We start from the raw sequence: 16,632 nt of genomic DNA on the forward strand, positions 1-16,632 counted from the left end.
ATAAATCAAAGTTAAAAACATGGGACTATTCACCGAGGAATCTCAATCTGAAGTTTTGGCTTTTAATCACTTCACAAGTAGCTAAGAAAATAAATTAATGACATAAATGATCAATCCATGTTTGGAAAAAAACATTGTGCTGATGCATACAGCAAGAGGATATAGCTACACCAGAACTATCCCTTGCAAAAACAGACCAGCATGGACAGAATCCCAAACACCTCATCCCTTCCTCTTTCTAGCTACATTGTAATCATATTTGGCAGCTTCTGGAATTTAGGAAATAGACATTTTTATACGTGTGCTTAAGAAAAGCCCAACAAATTTTTGCAACCTTAACTGCATCTTGCTATAATGAAAAGCCTCTTAGCAGAGGCTCTACAGAGCCTGGATCTGCTCCAGTGAAGCCTATGGAAGGTTGCTTATAGATTTCAACCTTCGAGGCTCAAATCTAAAAAGATTCATCCACACAAAGAACCTCAGTGAAGCCAAATAACTAGGCTTAGCCTAGGCTGCCCCGAGATATTTCATTACAGATGAAACCAATTCCCTTGGAAGATAAGGGAATGTTTTAGTCGATGGAGTCTATTTTGCTTTTGGCTAGATCTGTGTAAATCTGGAGTAATGCCACTGACTTCATAAGAACCTCACTCCAGATTTACAGTGATGTCACCAGGAGCAGCATACAAGCCCTGGTTGACTGAAAATAAGTACCGAATGCTTTAATTGAAACTGAATCATAAAGTAACCAGTGGGAAGACAATTTCTCAATTGCACTTGTGATTATTTTTAATTTGTAGTTAATTATTAATGTAGCCAATAAAGTCTAAGAATTCACATAAACCAGCATAATTTATATGAGGAATTGACCATATCTAATTAACTCCTGTTATTGGTTATTAATTATTATTTTTTCTGGGTGACCAAGGCCCCTAATGCTATACGGTGAACCAGAAAGTCTAGTCTGCTTTAATAATGTATAGATATTTGGGATTTGTAGCATACTGAAAGGCCCACATTTTCTTCAGTATAACTTCCCCCAACTCAAACACATCCAAAATAAGCTGCAGGGAGAATTATGTTTTTTCTTAGGTAGACTCTCAATGTTTTGCTTCCAAAATACTTGAATTTTTTTACCAAAATAAGCCAGAAACATATATGGAAAGAGGCATAAAAAACTCCATATTCTTCAAAAGTCTCTTCTTCTGAGAGAAAAGCATTTTTGAGATACCTTTTTCCCATGCTATTCATAATGCCAAAGCATTAACCCAATGGCAAATACATTAGGGCTATGCCATACTTTTAAATGCTATTTAATGTATCATGAGGAAATCACTTGAGTTCCTGGCAAAGTCTACTCATTCCTTTATAAATGTTTAAGGCTCAGAGGGACCATTATCATAATATAGTCTGATCCTCCACTAAACAGACAGCCAAGCATTGAGAGGGACTATATTGTGGATATTGTTAGTAGTGAGGCTTTGCATACCCAGTTTGGACATGGAAGACTCCATGGTGCCACTTGGAAATTGCACTGTTCTTGTAGTCTTAACCTACCAGGCTAAATTGGTGAAAATTCTCAAGGTAAATTTATTTACTCAGCCATCTTAAGAAATTACATGATACAGAGCTAGGATTATACAACTGAATAGCCACTTACCTCATAGATGATCTTCACCTTTTCACCCTACTCTAACTTGCATCCAATACTGCCTACCATTAGATCATGGCCTTCAGAGGCACTTGATGGAGGTATGGTACCTTTTAAACCTCCCAACACATGTAGTTAAACCCCTACACTGAGTAAGGTCCCTCACTGAGGCTCACCTTGGGTCATCATCACACAGAAAGCATGCCGCAAGGGCATTACTATTTCATCAGTGATGTCACTAGCCAGGACATTTATCCAGATCCTATTTCATCCTCCAACAGGCTCCTTGCCTCAGAAGATGTTATGGGGTCGGGAGATCTGGGTAAAAGTCCAGAGCTGAGGAGAAGGAGAATGCCAGCCTCAGAACAGGTCACGGAGGGGTTGTATCGAGCACATTGTGGCACAGACAATAGTAAGACACTGTAAAGCAGCAAGATGGAAGATGTTTTCCTATTATTCCTACAACTGATATTCTCGGCCTAATCTGTAATCCAAAGCTTTACAATAGTCTGATCATCCTCTTGGCCTCGTCTTTCTGAGTCCCACCTCATGCCCCCTGGATCTATTTAAAACAGTCAAGCTAAAATGATTTTCTTGGCCTGTTATTTGACCATGTCACACACATCAAACCTGAGCCAAAGGCAGATCCAGTTCAGGCTGTTGTTCAGGTTTGGGTTTAAATCAAAAGAATGCTTCTGCTTTGAGTAGATAGAACATTAACAACAATGTAATAGCCTGTAATAACAAGTTTACTTTGCAAGAATACAGTCACAAATGAGTCAAAAGAAGAAACTAATCCCATGGGTGATACGGGCTTAGAATTAATATAGTATGAAAACAGTTAGATATTCAGACATGCAAACTGATCCAAAATGCAGCAGGGTTGGTTTGGCACCAAGCTTCCAACTTTGATTCCATCCTAATAAAAATCAATGTTGTATATATTTTTGTATCTTTCCCCTAACTTACATAAACTGATTTCAACCAATTTAAAGAGCAAAACCTTCCCAAACTACCAAAGTACAAGGGCCTCTGTTTTTTGCAGCTCCAACATTTTTACTAAGACATCTCCTACTTTGTGACATTTTAATTATTCACAGCACCAGCGCTCTGCAAGTGGAACATGCTGTGTATTCTCCATTCACTCATTCATTAGTTTTAATTAAACCCTTTAATTTTATTTATGCTGTCATGGACTGATTAACAATTTGCAGCACAAACCAGGAAGTCTTAAATAGCACCTTGAGAAATCTTCCTTGCTTTATACAGAGATCTGCTATAATAACTACAGATCTGCAGGATTATGTTCTAAAAGGCAAAAGGAACCACATCAGCAGCTTTCCCAATGCAATTTTCTTTTAGCTGTTTAACAAAACATATCTCAAGGCCTTTGGTGAGAATCACAGATGATAAGGTGTCCAAGGGATTCAAGAGAATGAAACTGCAGACAGACATTGTGAAAGTTCCTTTATTAGAAGCGGTATATGGCTGAGCTGGAGCAGCATGATGCAATAGAAACAGTGGACCAAGTCCCACGTCAGCAGAGACTCAGGACATTTTAAGTGTTTCCAAAAGGCACTGCCTGGAACTTGCTAAAGGATAAATTCATGGAAGACCTTAAGTGACTCTAAACAGGGTCTTGATAGCTGTAACTTACACATTTTATCATTCTTTTAAATTCCTGACATCCAGTTGAAGAGTCTGTAACTTGCACCTTCTGACAACAGACCTATCTCTCAAGACCTTCATCACAGCGATCTCAGAGCACCTGGGCCCATCAGCATCTACGCTATATCTCACTCTAATTCAAAGATTTAAGTCCACTCAAAACCGCCACCCACATGCCTCTGCACTGCCCTGCTCAGCAATTAACTCTGGTCTCCACATTTCATACCAGCCCATCCCTCACTCTTCACATCTGTTCCTTCCTCTCTGGTCTCTCTCTACACGTTTCCTTCTCACATCTGTTTCTGTCCCCATCTGCACATCCCAGTTCTGCCTCTCAGCAGTGTTTCATCCCTCCTACCTGACTGGAAAAGACTGTCTCAGAGTACTTTCCTCCCCCTTTCCCTGCTAGGTGTAGCTGTGCTCACCAGCTGAGGCAAGGCAGATATAAGTCCAGCGGAAGAAGAAAGAAGCATCTCCATTGAATAGAGGTCATTGAAAGCTTTCGGCAGGATACCCAGAGCCCCTGGGCCCTTTCTACTACCCCACTTCTCCATGAACCACCTTTACTCCTAACAATAGGGACTGGGGGAAAGAACAGGTAATCACACTCCCTCTCCCCCTTTGCTGGAATTAACGTGCAGGATTCTCAGCTACCTGGCCCCTACTTTAGAAGAGTAACTTCCAACTCTCTGCTCAGCAGAATACATGCCTTATACCACTCTAGGTTACTGTCAGCTGCTGTGGAGCCCTCAAATAACTATTCACATTTTTCTATGGTCTTTTGGTGCAACCTAGCAAAATGCAGTTTACAGATATGAAAGCAGTCCTACCATGAATGAGTGAGCTGTGCATTATCTACCCCTTATATGGTACAGGATCCACACTGCAATGGGAGGAGCTAATGGGGTAAAGGAGGAGAGGGAAAGCCTCCTCAGGGACCACAGTCATCCCTACATAGCCACCATCGTTAAGTCAATCCCTATTATTTTGCTTATAGGCTTCCAATTAGGGAGAAATAAATACAGAGTGAGGCACTGACATTTCATCTTCCTGGCCTCTGCTTTGAGCACAAACTGAGGCCAGACTGGGAAATCTGTTTGAGCGTGTCAGTCTAAAGTGAACTAAAACACCACAATTCTTATCCTTTGGCACAGCCTTCAAAATCTGCTCACACAAGAATTCAGCAATGAGCTATTTATAGAGGCTGAACTACCTCCAGGCCCTGTGCATAAGGTTGTCCCAGGAGAGCCCAGCTAAGACAAAGCAGAGCAGCGCAAGCTGAATCTGCCTGCCTCATCAGGAAGGTTGAATTTCACCCTGGCCAAGAGCATTCTGGGCAACAAATGAGGCCTCCCATAATGTATTCCAATAAAAACAGAGGCTTTAAAAAGAAATCAGTGTTTTGCTCCCTTCCAAGACACGTAAATCGTTTAAAATTGTGCTATTTTAGAAGCCTTTGTGATTTCTTTTAGGCGATGCCTCCCTCTAGTGTTAAAGCAGGCAGGTGACTGGTACCAGCTCTGTCAGCCCAGTTTTTGAGGAAGTAAAAGATTTTTGAGTACTTGAATATTTATATGCTTCTCTTCCTGGCACCATCTGACAGTTCGAACACGGTCTTAGCATGACTCAGCCAACAAGCTTTAGGAATCATCATACACTGCAAGGAGACTTAGCACAGGTCGTCAGCAGGTGAGAAAGAAGCAGCAGCCTACGGCTGCCTGGGTAAGATGGCAGCAGAAGATCCTGGTTCTGCGATACGAGGGCCATAGCCTCGTCATAAGCTTCCTGCTGAACAGCTATGAGGAACACAAAATGTGAAAGGCTGGTTTGCAAAGACCTAATAAACCTCCAGGTTCAACTTCCCTCTTTGCTTGCAGGAGATTGATGCAATTACTCTAGCAACATCCTATTACATGCTTACTCAGTACTTAAAACTCTTATCTATTTGCTTGCTTTTTACACAGGACCTTAAAAGGTGCTGCGTACATACAGCTATAAAAGATAGATAGCAAAGACACATGTGAAGCAATGATCTGGCTGCAACCTCAGGAACAGCCCTCTACAAGCTGCAGCAGATTCAGCTAGAAAGTCACTTTGTTCTTCCTCTGGAGAAACACGCAGCCCAAATAAGTGCAAACATGGAGCTTTCCTAAAAATTTGGTATTGCCAAGAACTTCCTTACATGTGAGCCTTAGTCCAGCAATATTTGTTGGAAATACAAAAGGTGAGCATATCTAACCATAGTAAAGTAGTGGGAGAATCCTTCACTTCTGCAATTTGTTTCCATTTCCAATCGTGATTTTTCCAATCTAACAGTGCATTAGGAGTAGATTTCTGCATTTAATTTCCTAAATGCACCACAGCAGGGGGAGAGAGGAAGAAAAAACCCCAGTTTTATTTCTCTGCAATATAAAGAGCAAAAACCATTGCTTGCCAACTACACAATTATTTTCAAAGAGCTTAGCATCTCTCTTAAGTTGATATATTAGCTTTATTACACTGGCATGGCTCTGAGAGATACTTGCCACTCAACTCGCTGGTACAAAGAGATACAGATGCTTTATTACTGTGGATGGAATTCCCATTTCTGCCAATGCTGCCGGCAATTCTGTGCCCTCCTGAGAAGTAATGCAGCCCCTAAATCATTTATTACCTATTTTCATCACAACTTCACAGTTTTAGCATTTTGTTTTAAAAGTGTCAGTGTGCCTGAGTGTACAGCATGTTCACCACCAGCACAGAAACCTCCTAGGGTGTTGGCTCAGACCCACAGCTGATACTTCATCAGGAAAGGACTGAAAACTAGAGAAGCTAAACTGATATGCACTAAAATCTGTCACTGCCATCTGTTTTTTAACAGAATAGTGCTGCCTGTCGGCACAAGGACGCTCCATACCTAACTGACCTCTCTAGCATAGTGTTGGGATTTTCAGCTTCTAAACTGGCCTCAGGCAGGACAAGTGCACCCAGCTGATCAGCTCAGCCACAATAGCAGCATTTCCAGGAATAGCCATAGCACAGGGAAGCACATAACTGCTTAGGGAAGTTTTAGGTGGAACCTGAGCTGTCCCTCCCATTACAGATCTCTAAGCAGGCAAGGGAAAGTTTGTTCTCCTGAAATTGAGTGCGAGGATTTCACAAAGTTGTGTTTCAGGCTTCTTCCAAAGTTCCATTGGAGTCTTTCCCTCCACTATGTATAATAGACCAGCCCTTTATTTAAGTACTTGGCTTTTTTTTTAAAGCTAGTGTGTTTCAAGCAACTCGAAACATGTTTTTTCACAGCAAGGGGAATCAGCCCCTAGAACAAGCTACCAAGTCATATATCATAGAATCATAGAATCACAGAATGGTTTGGGTTGGAAGGGACCTCAAAGATCATCTAGTTCCAACCCCCCTGCCATGGGCAGGGACACCCTCCACTAGCCCAGGTTGCCCAAAGCCTCATCCAACCTGGTCTTAAACACTTCCAGGGAGGGGGCATCCATAACTTCCCTGGGCAACCTGTTCCAGTACCTCACCACTCTAACAGTAAAGAATTTCTTTCTAACATCTAATCTAAATCAACTCTTCTTCAGCTTAAACCCATTACCCCTTGTCCTATCACTCCATGCCCTTGTGAACAGTCCCTCACCATCTTTCCTGTAGGCCCCTTCAGGTACTCGAAGGCCACAATTAGATCTCCCTGGAGCCTTCTTTTCTTCAGGCTGAACAATCCCAACTCTCTCAGCCTGTCCTCATAGGAAAGGTGCTCCAGCCCTCTGATCATCTTCGTGGCCCTCCTCTGGACTCACTCCAACAGCTCGATGTCTCTCCTGTACTGGGGCCCCCAGAGCTGGACATAGTACTCCAGGTGGGGTCTCACAAGAGCGGAGTAGAGGGGCAGGATCACCTCCCTCAACCTGCTGGTCACACTTCTTTTGATGCAGCCCAGGACACGGTTGGCTTTCTGGGCTGCAAGCGCACATTGCTGGCTCATGTTGAGCTTCTCATCAATCAATACGCCCAAGTCCTTCTCCTCAGGGCTGCTCTCAACCCATTCCTCACCCAGCCTATAGTCGTGCTTGGGACTGAGCCGACCCACGTGCAGGACCTTGCACTTGGCCTTGTTGAACTTCATGTGGTTTGCACAGGCCCACCTCTCAAGCTGTAGTGGATTTTCTATGATTCGATGCATTTAAAATGTGATGTCTTGCTAAGCCATCTGTGCTACCTCAGCTCCAAGACACAGGCCTGAGGTAGGAGTTACTGAGTGAGACTTTTTGCTGCGTGTCACACAGGAGGTCAGAAAAAATGATCTAATGGTCCCGGCTGGCCTTAAGCTCTATGAATCTATGAATAAATGAAAATCTTAGGCCTAAGCACTTTGGGACAAGGAGCATCTTTAAATATTTAGCAAAGCACTGAGTCCACTGGGACTGCTCCATAAATAAGAGTAGCAGTCACACGCCTGAGGCTCAGCCATCTCAGGTCACCTTAATGCATGTAAACACTTGTGTGATTGAGAGCTCAAAGAAGATGTTCAAATCCTGGGGTTACTTAATTCTGAAAATGTAGTGGTTCAGATTACTTTTTTCTTAGCCAGTTAGTCCAAGCCTTTCTGTGTGGTTGCTCTGTTGCAATCAGTCCTAGTTTATGTACAGGATTTCCTCAGAACAAAATCCATAAATATGTTTTGTCACAAGTCCTTCCTTAGCCTTCAATTTGGCAAAATACATACTAAAATATGTGGAGGAAAGGTCTAATTGAAAAAACAAGACCGAAGATTTGGCCAACTGTCAGCAGGGCACATCCTTAACAGCATGACCAGGCCACTAAAGGGCTTGAGAGGGTCATCTCCTCTAAGAACTTATACATGGCAGGTTATTACTGGGTACACTGGGTACATCACTGGGATGTGTTTCTCATAGAATTCCCAGGCCATGACTCTCGGGATAAGTTTTGAGAGTAGGAAACTGAATAAAAATGATGGACTAAAAATTAAACCCCTGCCTCTTTCCCCCTCATCACTGACAATAATTTACAGAACGTGATTTTTCATTAGCCAATTCAGAGTCACAGAAACAAATTACTTCCTTTCCAAATCATTATTCTATCGGAGCTTCCTTGGAAGCCTGTTTGCGTTTCCTCACAGCCCTCCAGAACTGACAGCTGAGCTCTGTGCTGCTGCTTTACATACTCTGCCAGGATCCTTCCCAGTAATCCTGCAAGGCTGATAGAAAGGAAAGACATCCATGCAATTTAATTTCCCAGTCTTGCTAGTTCAAGTAAAAGAGCATAATTACTGCATGTCAAAAGCTGCCAGAACCAGCTCCAGCAAGAATTTAGTGTCATCACCAACGCTTGCATGCAAGAGAGCTGAAGATTGTGGCTACATTAACAACATTTAAAAAAATCAAAATCTAACCAAACAAGCAGAACTAGTCCTGCCACACTGCCAGGGATTTAGCAGAGTAGCTGCACTGCAGCTATCAGTCATCTATATGTAGAGAAAAGTAAAGAAAATTAAGGTAAATGCAATGAAATACCACAGTAAAATACCAAGAAACATGGATGCATGGGACTCTACCAGTGACTACGTGAAAAGATCAGAAGCCATGTGTGTATGTAACTGAAAGCAGACTTGAACTTTCAGTTCATCAGAGGCTAATTTTCTCTGTGAAAATGACTGCACTGAAAATATAATTTCAAAGTCATTCTGTTTTTTTAAATATGGATTTTGTACTTTTACACTCTTTGTAATGGACAGTGCCACACAATAGTGGAGGCCGGGAACAGATCAGAGCCATAGATCTCACCTGCCTAAGCAAAACTACATGTTGAGGTAGAAGAGGTAAAGGCAGGCATGGTATTGTAAATGTATCAAAGCTGGACCACCACAGAACTAGCTATAAAGACCTACAGAATCTCTCTCTGCTATGCCTTTAATGGAGCCACATTGATTTTCAACTGCTGGGAGACCTGGCTTCAGCAGACTTTGGTCGAACAGCCTTCATTCACACCACCTGGGAGCCTGACCCAGTTTGCCAGACTAGTTGCACAATAGGCTTATTATTTATACATCATTCCCAGTGTATATGGTGTTTCACAGAGAGATGACATTGATCAGTCTCTGCCTGAAGGGCCTCCCACATTTTTACATTCAAGGTCTCAGAATACTCCCACAGAGATCACCTTCAGTCCCTTATAACCCTCATATGCAGAGCACAAGAAGGATCTTTATGAGCAAGCTCTTCCAGGGACATTTGGAGTCACAGTCAGGATACCAGTGTAACTGCTTTGTTCTGCAAGTACCTGCCTTGAAGCAATAGTATTTAATGTTGGATTATAGCCTCTTTCTTCGGACTTAGTACTAACATCTCTCACATTAGTAATCTGTTAACCCCTAGAAGTCTGTTAACATAAGAAAATCTTCACCCGTTTTCCACTCAAGCTTGGAAAAGAAGCAGCCTTTCATTTAAAAACTCCTCTCCTAGCAAATAATACAAAGCTCTTTTTTTCTTCTTCCAGGACAACTTATCTTCTCCCCTCATTAATCAGTTTCTGGAAAACTGAGTCTACTCCTCAGTTTAGTTTTGACAACAGCTTGATGTTGCTCTGCCCTTAAATGCCCCCTGGTTGCTGCCTTTCTCACTTTGCTGAAATGCACACCACATTTCCAGTTGTTTCAGCAATTAAAAAGCATTGTTCCTTGCATTTAGAACATGGCAACAAAGGTTAAAAATAAGCCTCATTCTAGTCATTAAATAATAAGGATATTTGAAGTAATAACATATTTCAAAGCAAAGGAAACAAAAGAGAGTATATCAGCTAAAAGCTGTTTTATTTGCCTGCTGACCTTACAGGTCTTGGCCTTACAGACCTTAGAGGACCAGTTCTGTGTTTCTTGAGACTTCCAGCATTGGGCGCTGGAGGGAATAAGGGAATAGAAGGAAGGGAAAGGAACATCTTCAGTCAAGGACCTGTAATTGTAGTTCAGAATAAAGTCAGGCCACCGACAATTTTGAGAGTTATTCATAAGTACTCACACCAGTGGGTATTCAAGGGATTGGTATAATGTAGCATTTTGTTGAAATTGTGTGAGAAGAATAAGGTATCATGACTGTTGCTTACTTATATATGCCTTGTCTCCACCCCTGAATAATTTACAAAATAGTATTTTTTTTCTTTTTTTTTAATTCTGTGTCTTGTTTCAGGACATTCATTGCAAAAAGATGACATTAAGAATACATGGAGCAGGACAACTAAAACCAGTTGAAAAAAACAACTCTGTGGTCAAACTGAATCACGAATTGTCCCCTGAAGCCAAGAGTGAAACTCTATCTGTCTCAGTATTTAATTAGCAAAACATTTCCAAATGTATTCTGCTATGTATTTATCCTCTCACAGTTAGCCCAGGGCTGTCAGACAGTAAATTCATTTCTGCTGCCCAGAGGAGGAGGAGCTGGGTCCAGGACTCTCTCAGGCCACTGGAATGGGGAGACAGAAGGGGAAGAATGTAGAGAAAGCCAAAGGAGCCCTGGAGAAAATCTAGGTTTCTGCTTTTGTCACTACCAGAGAATTAGGGAGAAAATAGAAAGGAATGCAGAAAACAAAAAAACTGCTGCTGCAGAGCCCAGCAGGCAGGAGAGTGGCCCTTCAAAGACTGCTCCTCTCGCCAGTTGCTTACGAAGCCTACAAGCAATCCTGCTGCTAAATCCCAAGCTGTGCAGCATCCTTTTTTTCCCCTTGGAGGAACCTTGATGTGATCCAATTACAGTATTTGCATGATGTTTGTTTTTCAAGTGCTGGGCTAATTTTGCAACCACTAGATGGTGTTTCCCAAGCCTTTCAAAGGACGATCAAGGAGGGAAACTGAACTTTTGACGTGGTCCCTGTAAGCAGTTCCTCTGTGGTTCTGGTCTACGGGCACTTCTGCCACAAACACGGATCCCCTGCTGGGTGGCCAGCCCGAGCTGACCTGCGGGCCTGTGTGCCAGCGGCCCAAGCCCAGTCCATGCAGCGCCACGTAAAACCGCATTAACGACGCACTCTGACGGCAAAGCTCAGCGGCTGCCAGCGCTCTCAGGGCTGCAGACGCCGCAGCCAGCCACCTCCCCAGAGGTGGGCTGAAAGCCACGAGATACGCCCGCAGCACGTCACCACGTCACCACGTCACCTCGCCACCTCCTGGCGCGCGACGCATGCGCAACTGTGACGGTCACCGACGTTGAGGAAGTGACGCATACGCGCTTGGCGTAGGCGGGCGGTGAGAGGTGGAGCGCTGGTTCTGGGTGCTGCATGCTGCGGCGTCCCGGCTGCCGAGCAGCGAGGTGAGTTCCGCGCTGGGACCGGGGGGCCGCCAGTGGCCCCTCTCGCCCCCCGCCCGGGGACGCGGCCGTGGCGTGCTCGGCTCGGGCAGAGGCCGGGGGGAGGTGGCGCCTCCGGAGCCCCTGGCGTTTCCATCCCGGCTGGGCCTTGTCGCCAGCCCGAGGGCACAGCCTTCGGCCGGCGGTCCTGTTCCAGCCCCGCCTGGCCCGGGCTTGGTCGCAGAGAGAGGTGGTGAAGCACGGGAACTTGGGGATCGGTGCAGGCGGGGGCTGGATGGGGTCCGGGGTCCCTCGAGGGGAACCGGCCGGTGTGCGGGGTTGTCATGGTACCTGTTGCCTGATTGCAGGGCCGAACCCGTTGCGTTTGTGTTCGGAGCTGATGACTGAGAACCACGGGCTGCCGTGCTAGGAGAGGTTGCTGATGAAGCCCACCTGCCTTGTTAATGGCTTCCTGCAAGTTAATAACACTTGTTTCTCCCTGAAGTTGATAAAAATAAATCCTTTCAGAAGATAGTCGTACCCTGAAGGCTCCAAACAACACCAGCTCCAGGGTTGCCTTAGTAAGTCAATACAGTGTTAATTTCCTAACAGCTAAGATGCTTAATGTTCTACTTCAAAGCTGAATTGTCAAAATAAAGCCTACAGCCAGCTGTATTGGTGCTTTCACTGGTAAGTCTTATCCTGTTTCAAAAACTTGTATTTTTTGTTTTGAATATGTTAAGTTGCATATGTTTTTGTTATGTCATAGTCTTCTGGAGCATGATAATTTACACACAAGACTGAGTTCATGCTGTGGCAAGGAGAGTCATTTTTACATGTTGTTTTGTTTGCCTTGCTATTAGCGTCTTCCAGGATTGTGCCATATAGTTGTCTTTAAGAAGTTTTGGCCACATTTTCCTTTTGATTGTGGAAATTAGTATGGAGAAGCCTTTGCAGGGGAGTATTCATAGAAGAGTAGACCACTAGCTGTATTGAAACAAGAATTTCTCATAAACATGCTTTGTGTTTTGTTTACTTTTATTTGGGCACAGTCTTCATGAGGAACTTTGTGTGAGTGTTCTTATGACGATGTGGTTCTTCTTTGTTGCCTTTGAGCAGAGGATGCCAACAGACAACAACCACCTGCCAGACAGTGTCCGAGAACGTGACCCTGTTACTACTTCAAGCAATAATTGCCTGCATAATGCTGAGGAATTGGGAATTGAACAAGAAAATGGCATTTGTAACAGTGACTTGGGTAATAGTATTGGAGTTCCCAACTCTGCCAGCCAGTCATCCGCTTCCCTGGCTGTTCCTTTGGAGGTGCCCAGAAGAGGACAACCCTTTTTACAGATCAACAGGCAGCAGATTGAGTCAGTCTCATACAGTGCACAGGCTGCTGAACTCAAAGGTTTAGGAGTTGATGTCTATGACCAGGATGTGTTGGAGCAAGGAGTTCTTCAGCAAGTAGATAATGCCATTAATGAAGCTAATAAAGCAACAAAAATAGCTGATGCAGAGAAAGAATATCAGTCAGTGCTGGATGACTTAAGGTAAATTGTGTCCTTTCTTACTCTTTCTCTCTGTTACTGACTATCTAACGAGGCTCCGTGTCTCATGTTTTTAAAAGCTGGAAGATGAAAAGATGTTTTTGAAAGCACTAGATCACATGTATTGTTCTGAGTCACCCACCTTTTAAAAAAGGAGAAAATATTTTTCACATCAGAGCAATGCTTCATTGCTCTTATTTGGCTAATTCAGTCATGCATCAAGGCAGTAGAGGACAGCGCATCTCCTTTTTCTGCTTTGTCTCCTGCCTTACAAGATGCATGTCTGTTTTCTGGGCAGTGGAGAGCTGCATTATATTCTATTATTCAAAGCTATAGTCAGAAAAAGTGCTGTTTCTTCAATTCTGGATACTTCATGGGGTTGCCTGCTTCTGGTTATGTGCTTTCTGTAACTTGGATGACTCCATATCTTGACTGTACTACAACCAAAACAACCTTATCACAAGTGCTTGTATGAAGTACTTAATGACACCTTAAAAGAATCAAAAGCTTAATTAAAATGGTATGTTGATAGTAGAAGACTTTGAGGGATAGGAGCCACAAATGTTTTGAGTTTTGATCTTGGATCTCCCTTTGTGTTTCTAGTCTCATTGTAGAGTTACTGTGTGAACTACTGCAGGTAAATAATTCTACCTGTCCATCTTTCACTGTATTGCATTAATCTTGGGGTTTAGTGCTTAAGAATGCTGTAGGCCACCTTTACCTATGTGAAGTCTCGCATAGCTCTCTTGTTATGCACATGCTTAATTTTATGCACTTCATTAATTTTCCAGCTTGGGTGTGGAGATGTGAAATTAAGTACGTTTCTGATGTTATGTGGCAGAAGGACATAGTGAATAAGATGGTCATTGAGAGGAACAATGGAGCAGCGGAATCATTGCAGTTAGATTATGTGGTTATTGAAAGAGTGGTGCACAGCACTGTCCTGTTTTTCTTTAAGAAGCATCCTATGATTTTTCTTACCCGACTACTTTCACCTTCCACTTAAAGTTGTAAAATGAAATTTACATGAGAGGATGCAAATGGTTTATGCAGACCAGTAGAACCTGATCTATGTAACATGTAATATGCAAATCTGAAAGTTGATTTTGGAGAAAATTAGCAGAGATCTAGCTGGCTTGTTGAGCAGAGGGTCTAACAAAAGTAAAGACATATGAGTAGAGTGGGTGGAATTGGTTAAAGTCCTGTAACATGGTGAATGCATGACTGGAGGTAAAATCAGGCAAGCAGTGGTTTTTGAGTAGTTGGCACAGAGTTCATGGTAGAAGCTGCATGATTCTACAATATACACACAAATTTAAGTAGAAGGAGGAGACTGAAAGATGGTCAAAGTTAAATTCTGCAGTCCTGCTAAATAAAGCTTTGTGGAAGAGGACAGTAGCAGTATGTGTCAAGAGACTCCAGGGCCAAGGAAGCAAGAACCAAAAGGTAGAAAATGTGCAAGAGGATGGTATACTTCAAAGAAACAAAACAGAAGACTGAGAGAGGAGATGGGATGGTTCAAAAGTGTTGAAAGAGAATGGAAAAGGGAAGATGGCAGTGATAGCTGGGAAGCTGGTAGAATACATTTCCTAGGAGAACAGTGGTAGAATCCAGATTAGAGCTGGAGAGAAATGTGGCCCAACAATTTCTTCCCTCCTAATTGAGGAGACTTAGATAGTGCTTTTCTTTCATATGATGGCAATAATGGCTGCTTTGCAGGTGTTGTAAAGAGTTTTCTTTGACATTTTTCATAATGCTTTGAGATAGTAATTTGCGTATCCTTATGAAATATTCTGCTGTTTGAATCAACAAACCTAGATTTGTTGCTTCTGATGGTTGGATGGTGCCTCCTTCCTTGCAAATGAATTCAACAGCAGAAACAGATGATATTAGGTTGTAGTATGTGGTTCAACATGAATTTCATATTGTATATGGAAACATGAAAAATGGTAGTGTATGAGTAAGGAAGGTTTAATGTTGATGTGCTGTTAATTCTTTGAGCTAGTCTGTCTTCCTGAAAGTGTATTTGTGTCTTGTAATCTACTCTTTGTGTAAAAGAGGCATTGCAAAGGTAAAAGAAACATGCTTCCCTATATAATGGCATCAAACTATTAAAACAGTTTTAGACAATGAAAACGTGGGATTTCCCATTTAGATTTTTGTTTTGTGTTTTGTTCACCTGGAATAATAAAAGCAACCACTATCACTTGCTTATTATCATCATCAGGCTTGTAGCTTTTAAGTACTAAATATTGTAGAGGTTTGTTCGGTTTCCTTGCCTCTGGAATTTTAGTATTAGCAAAATTTTGTTTAAAAATATTTTGTCATGTACAACTTTTTACAGTGTTTAGTACTTCCAGTGTTTTTTAAATACAAGATGCTTATTTAGAAACTTACCTGTAGACCTCTTTAAATCTTACTTTAAATGTCCTGGAATGTCCAAATTGTCTGAAAAGATTGTGCTATTTTTCTTTCTAGAGTTGACTAGTACATTGCAATCTTCTTGTTTTTTCAGATCATGTACAACATCTCTGAAACAAATAAATAAAATTATTGAGCAACTTTCACCTCAAGCTGCTGACAACAAAGATATAAACAGAAAACTAGATTCTGTAAAACGGCAGAAATATAACAAGGTGATTGGATTACGTTAATTTCCTGCTGATAATACTTAGCTTGTACTTCAGCTTAAGGTTTGGATTATGTGATATACTTCTTGCTTAATTATGTAGTTCAGAGTCAGTCTATAACTGCTGTTCCTTCCCTTTTAAATGGTGTAATTTTCTACTAAAACATGCAAATAACTAATTGAAGACGTGAAAGGGAGAGCTGACTTCTGTTTGTTGTTGTTATTCTAAGTTTCAGAACAAACTGTAAAACTGAAGTTCCAGGACCTGCTCAGAAGACTGATTTGCATTAATTTAATTAAATCCCTCCCAGTAGTATTTGGAGAATTAGCAAAGCATTGTTAGGGCATGATTCAATAGTTGACCTAAAATCTCAGCTTTCATTTATTACCTTCCTTGTCTTAATCCTCTTTGTATCTTTCTTGTACCAGTGCACATCATTCTTTTCTGTGAGCCATTTTAACTCATTGATTTGGCAGAAACTGTTCCAGCTTTTATTCTGCCAGAGTAGTAAGTTAAAGGAGCTTGTAGAGCAACCTAGCAGGCATCAGGGTAATGTAAGCAATATACTTATACAGCTGTGAATAGGAAGAAGGAGATTTGAGAAAAGGGAAACTTCTCCTGGTCAGGAATGTAGTACTTTGATGAGCTCACCATCTGATGGAAATTCACTCTACTATTTTGTCTAATGATAAACCTGACTGAAAAACTTACTGTCCTTTGCCCTCAGACACTTCTACCCGGTCTCAGGCCATTTGCCAATGATTCATTTGGTTGTGGGTTGTTTTTTTTTTTAAATCTTGATCATTTCAGCAACTTGGATAACACTCTGTTCAGGATTTTGCCAATTA

General features: G+C 42.2%; 1 protein-coding gene across 3 annotated transcripts in view; it reads left to right on the forward strand.

Moving 5' to 3' along the window:
- The first annotated feature begins 11,546 nt into the window (after window positions 1-11,546).
- Window positions 11,547-16,632, forward strand: part of ERCC6 (ERCC excision repair 6, chromatin remodeling factor) — a 51,043-nt gene continuing 45,957 nt past the window's right edge. The window contains exons 1-4 of one of the 3 annotated variants that reach the window (XM_054831280.1): window positions 11,547-11,628; window positions 11,973-12,294; window positions 12,724-13,157; window positions 15,670-15,790. In XM_054831280.1, coding sequence (XP_054687255.1) covers window positions 12,727-13,157; window positions 15,670-15,790 — 552 coding nt within the window. In that variant the 5' untranslated portion in view covers window positions 11,547-11,628; window positions 11,973-12,294; window positions 12,724-12,726. The remainder of the gene's footprint in view (window positions 11,629-11,972; window positions 12,295-12,723; window positions 13,158-15,669; window positions 15,791-16,632) is intronic. The other 2 variants (XM_054831281.1, XM_054831282.1) reach the window with 2 other exon arrangements.

The sequence above is a fragment of the Grus americana genome, chromosome 7 (genome assembly GCF_028858705.1).
Source record: "Grus americana isolate bGruAme1 chromosome 7, bGruAme1.mat, whole genome shotgun sequence".
Classification (NCBI taxonomy): Eukaryota; Metazoa; Chordata; class Aves; order Gruiformes; family Gruidae; genus Grus; species Grus americana.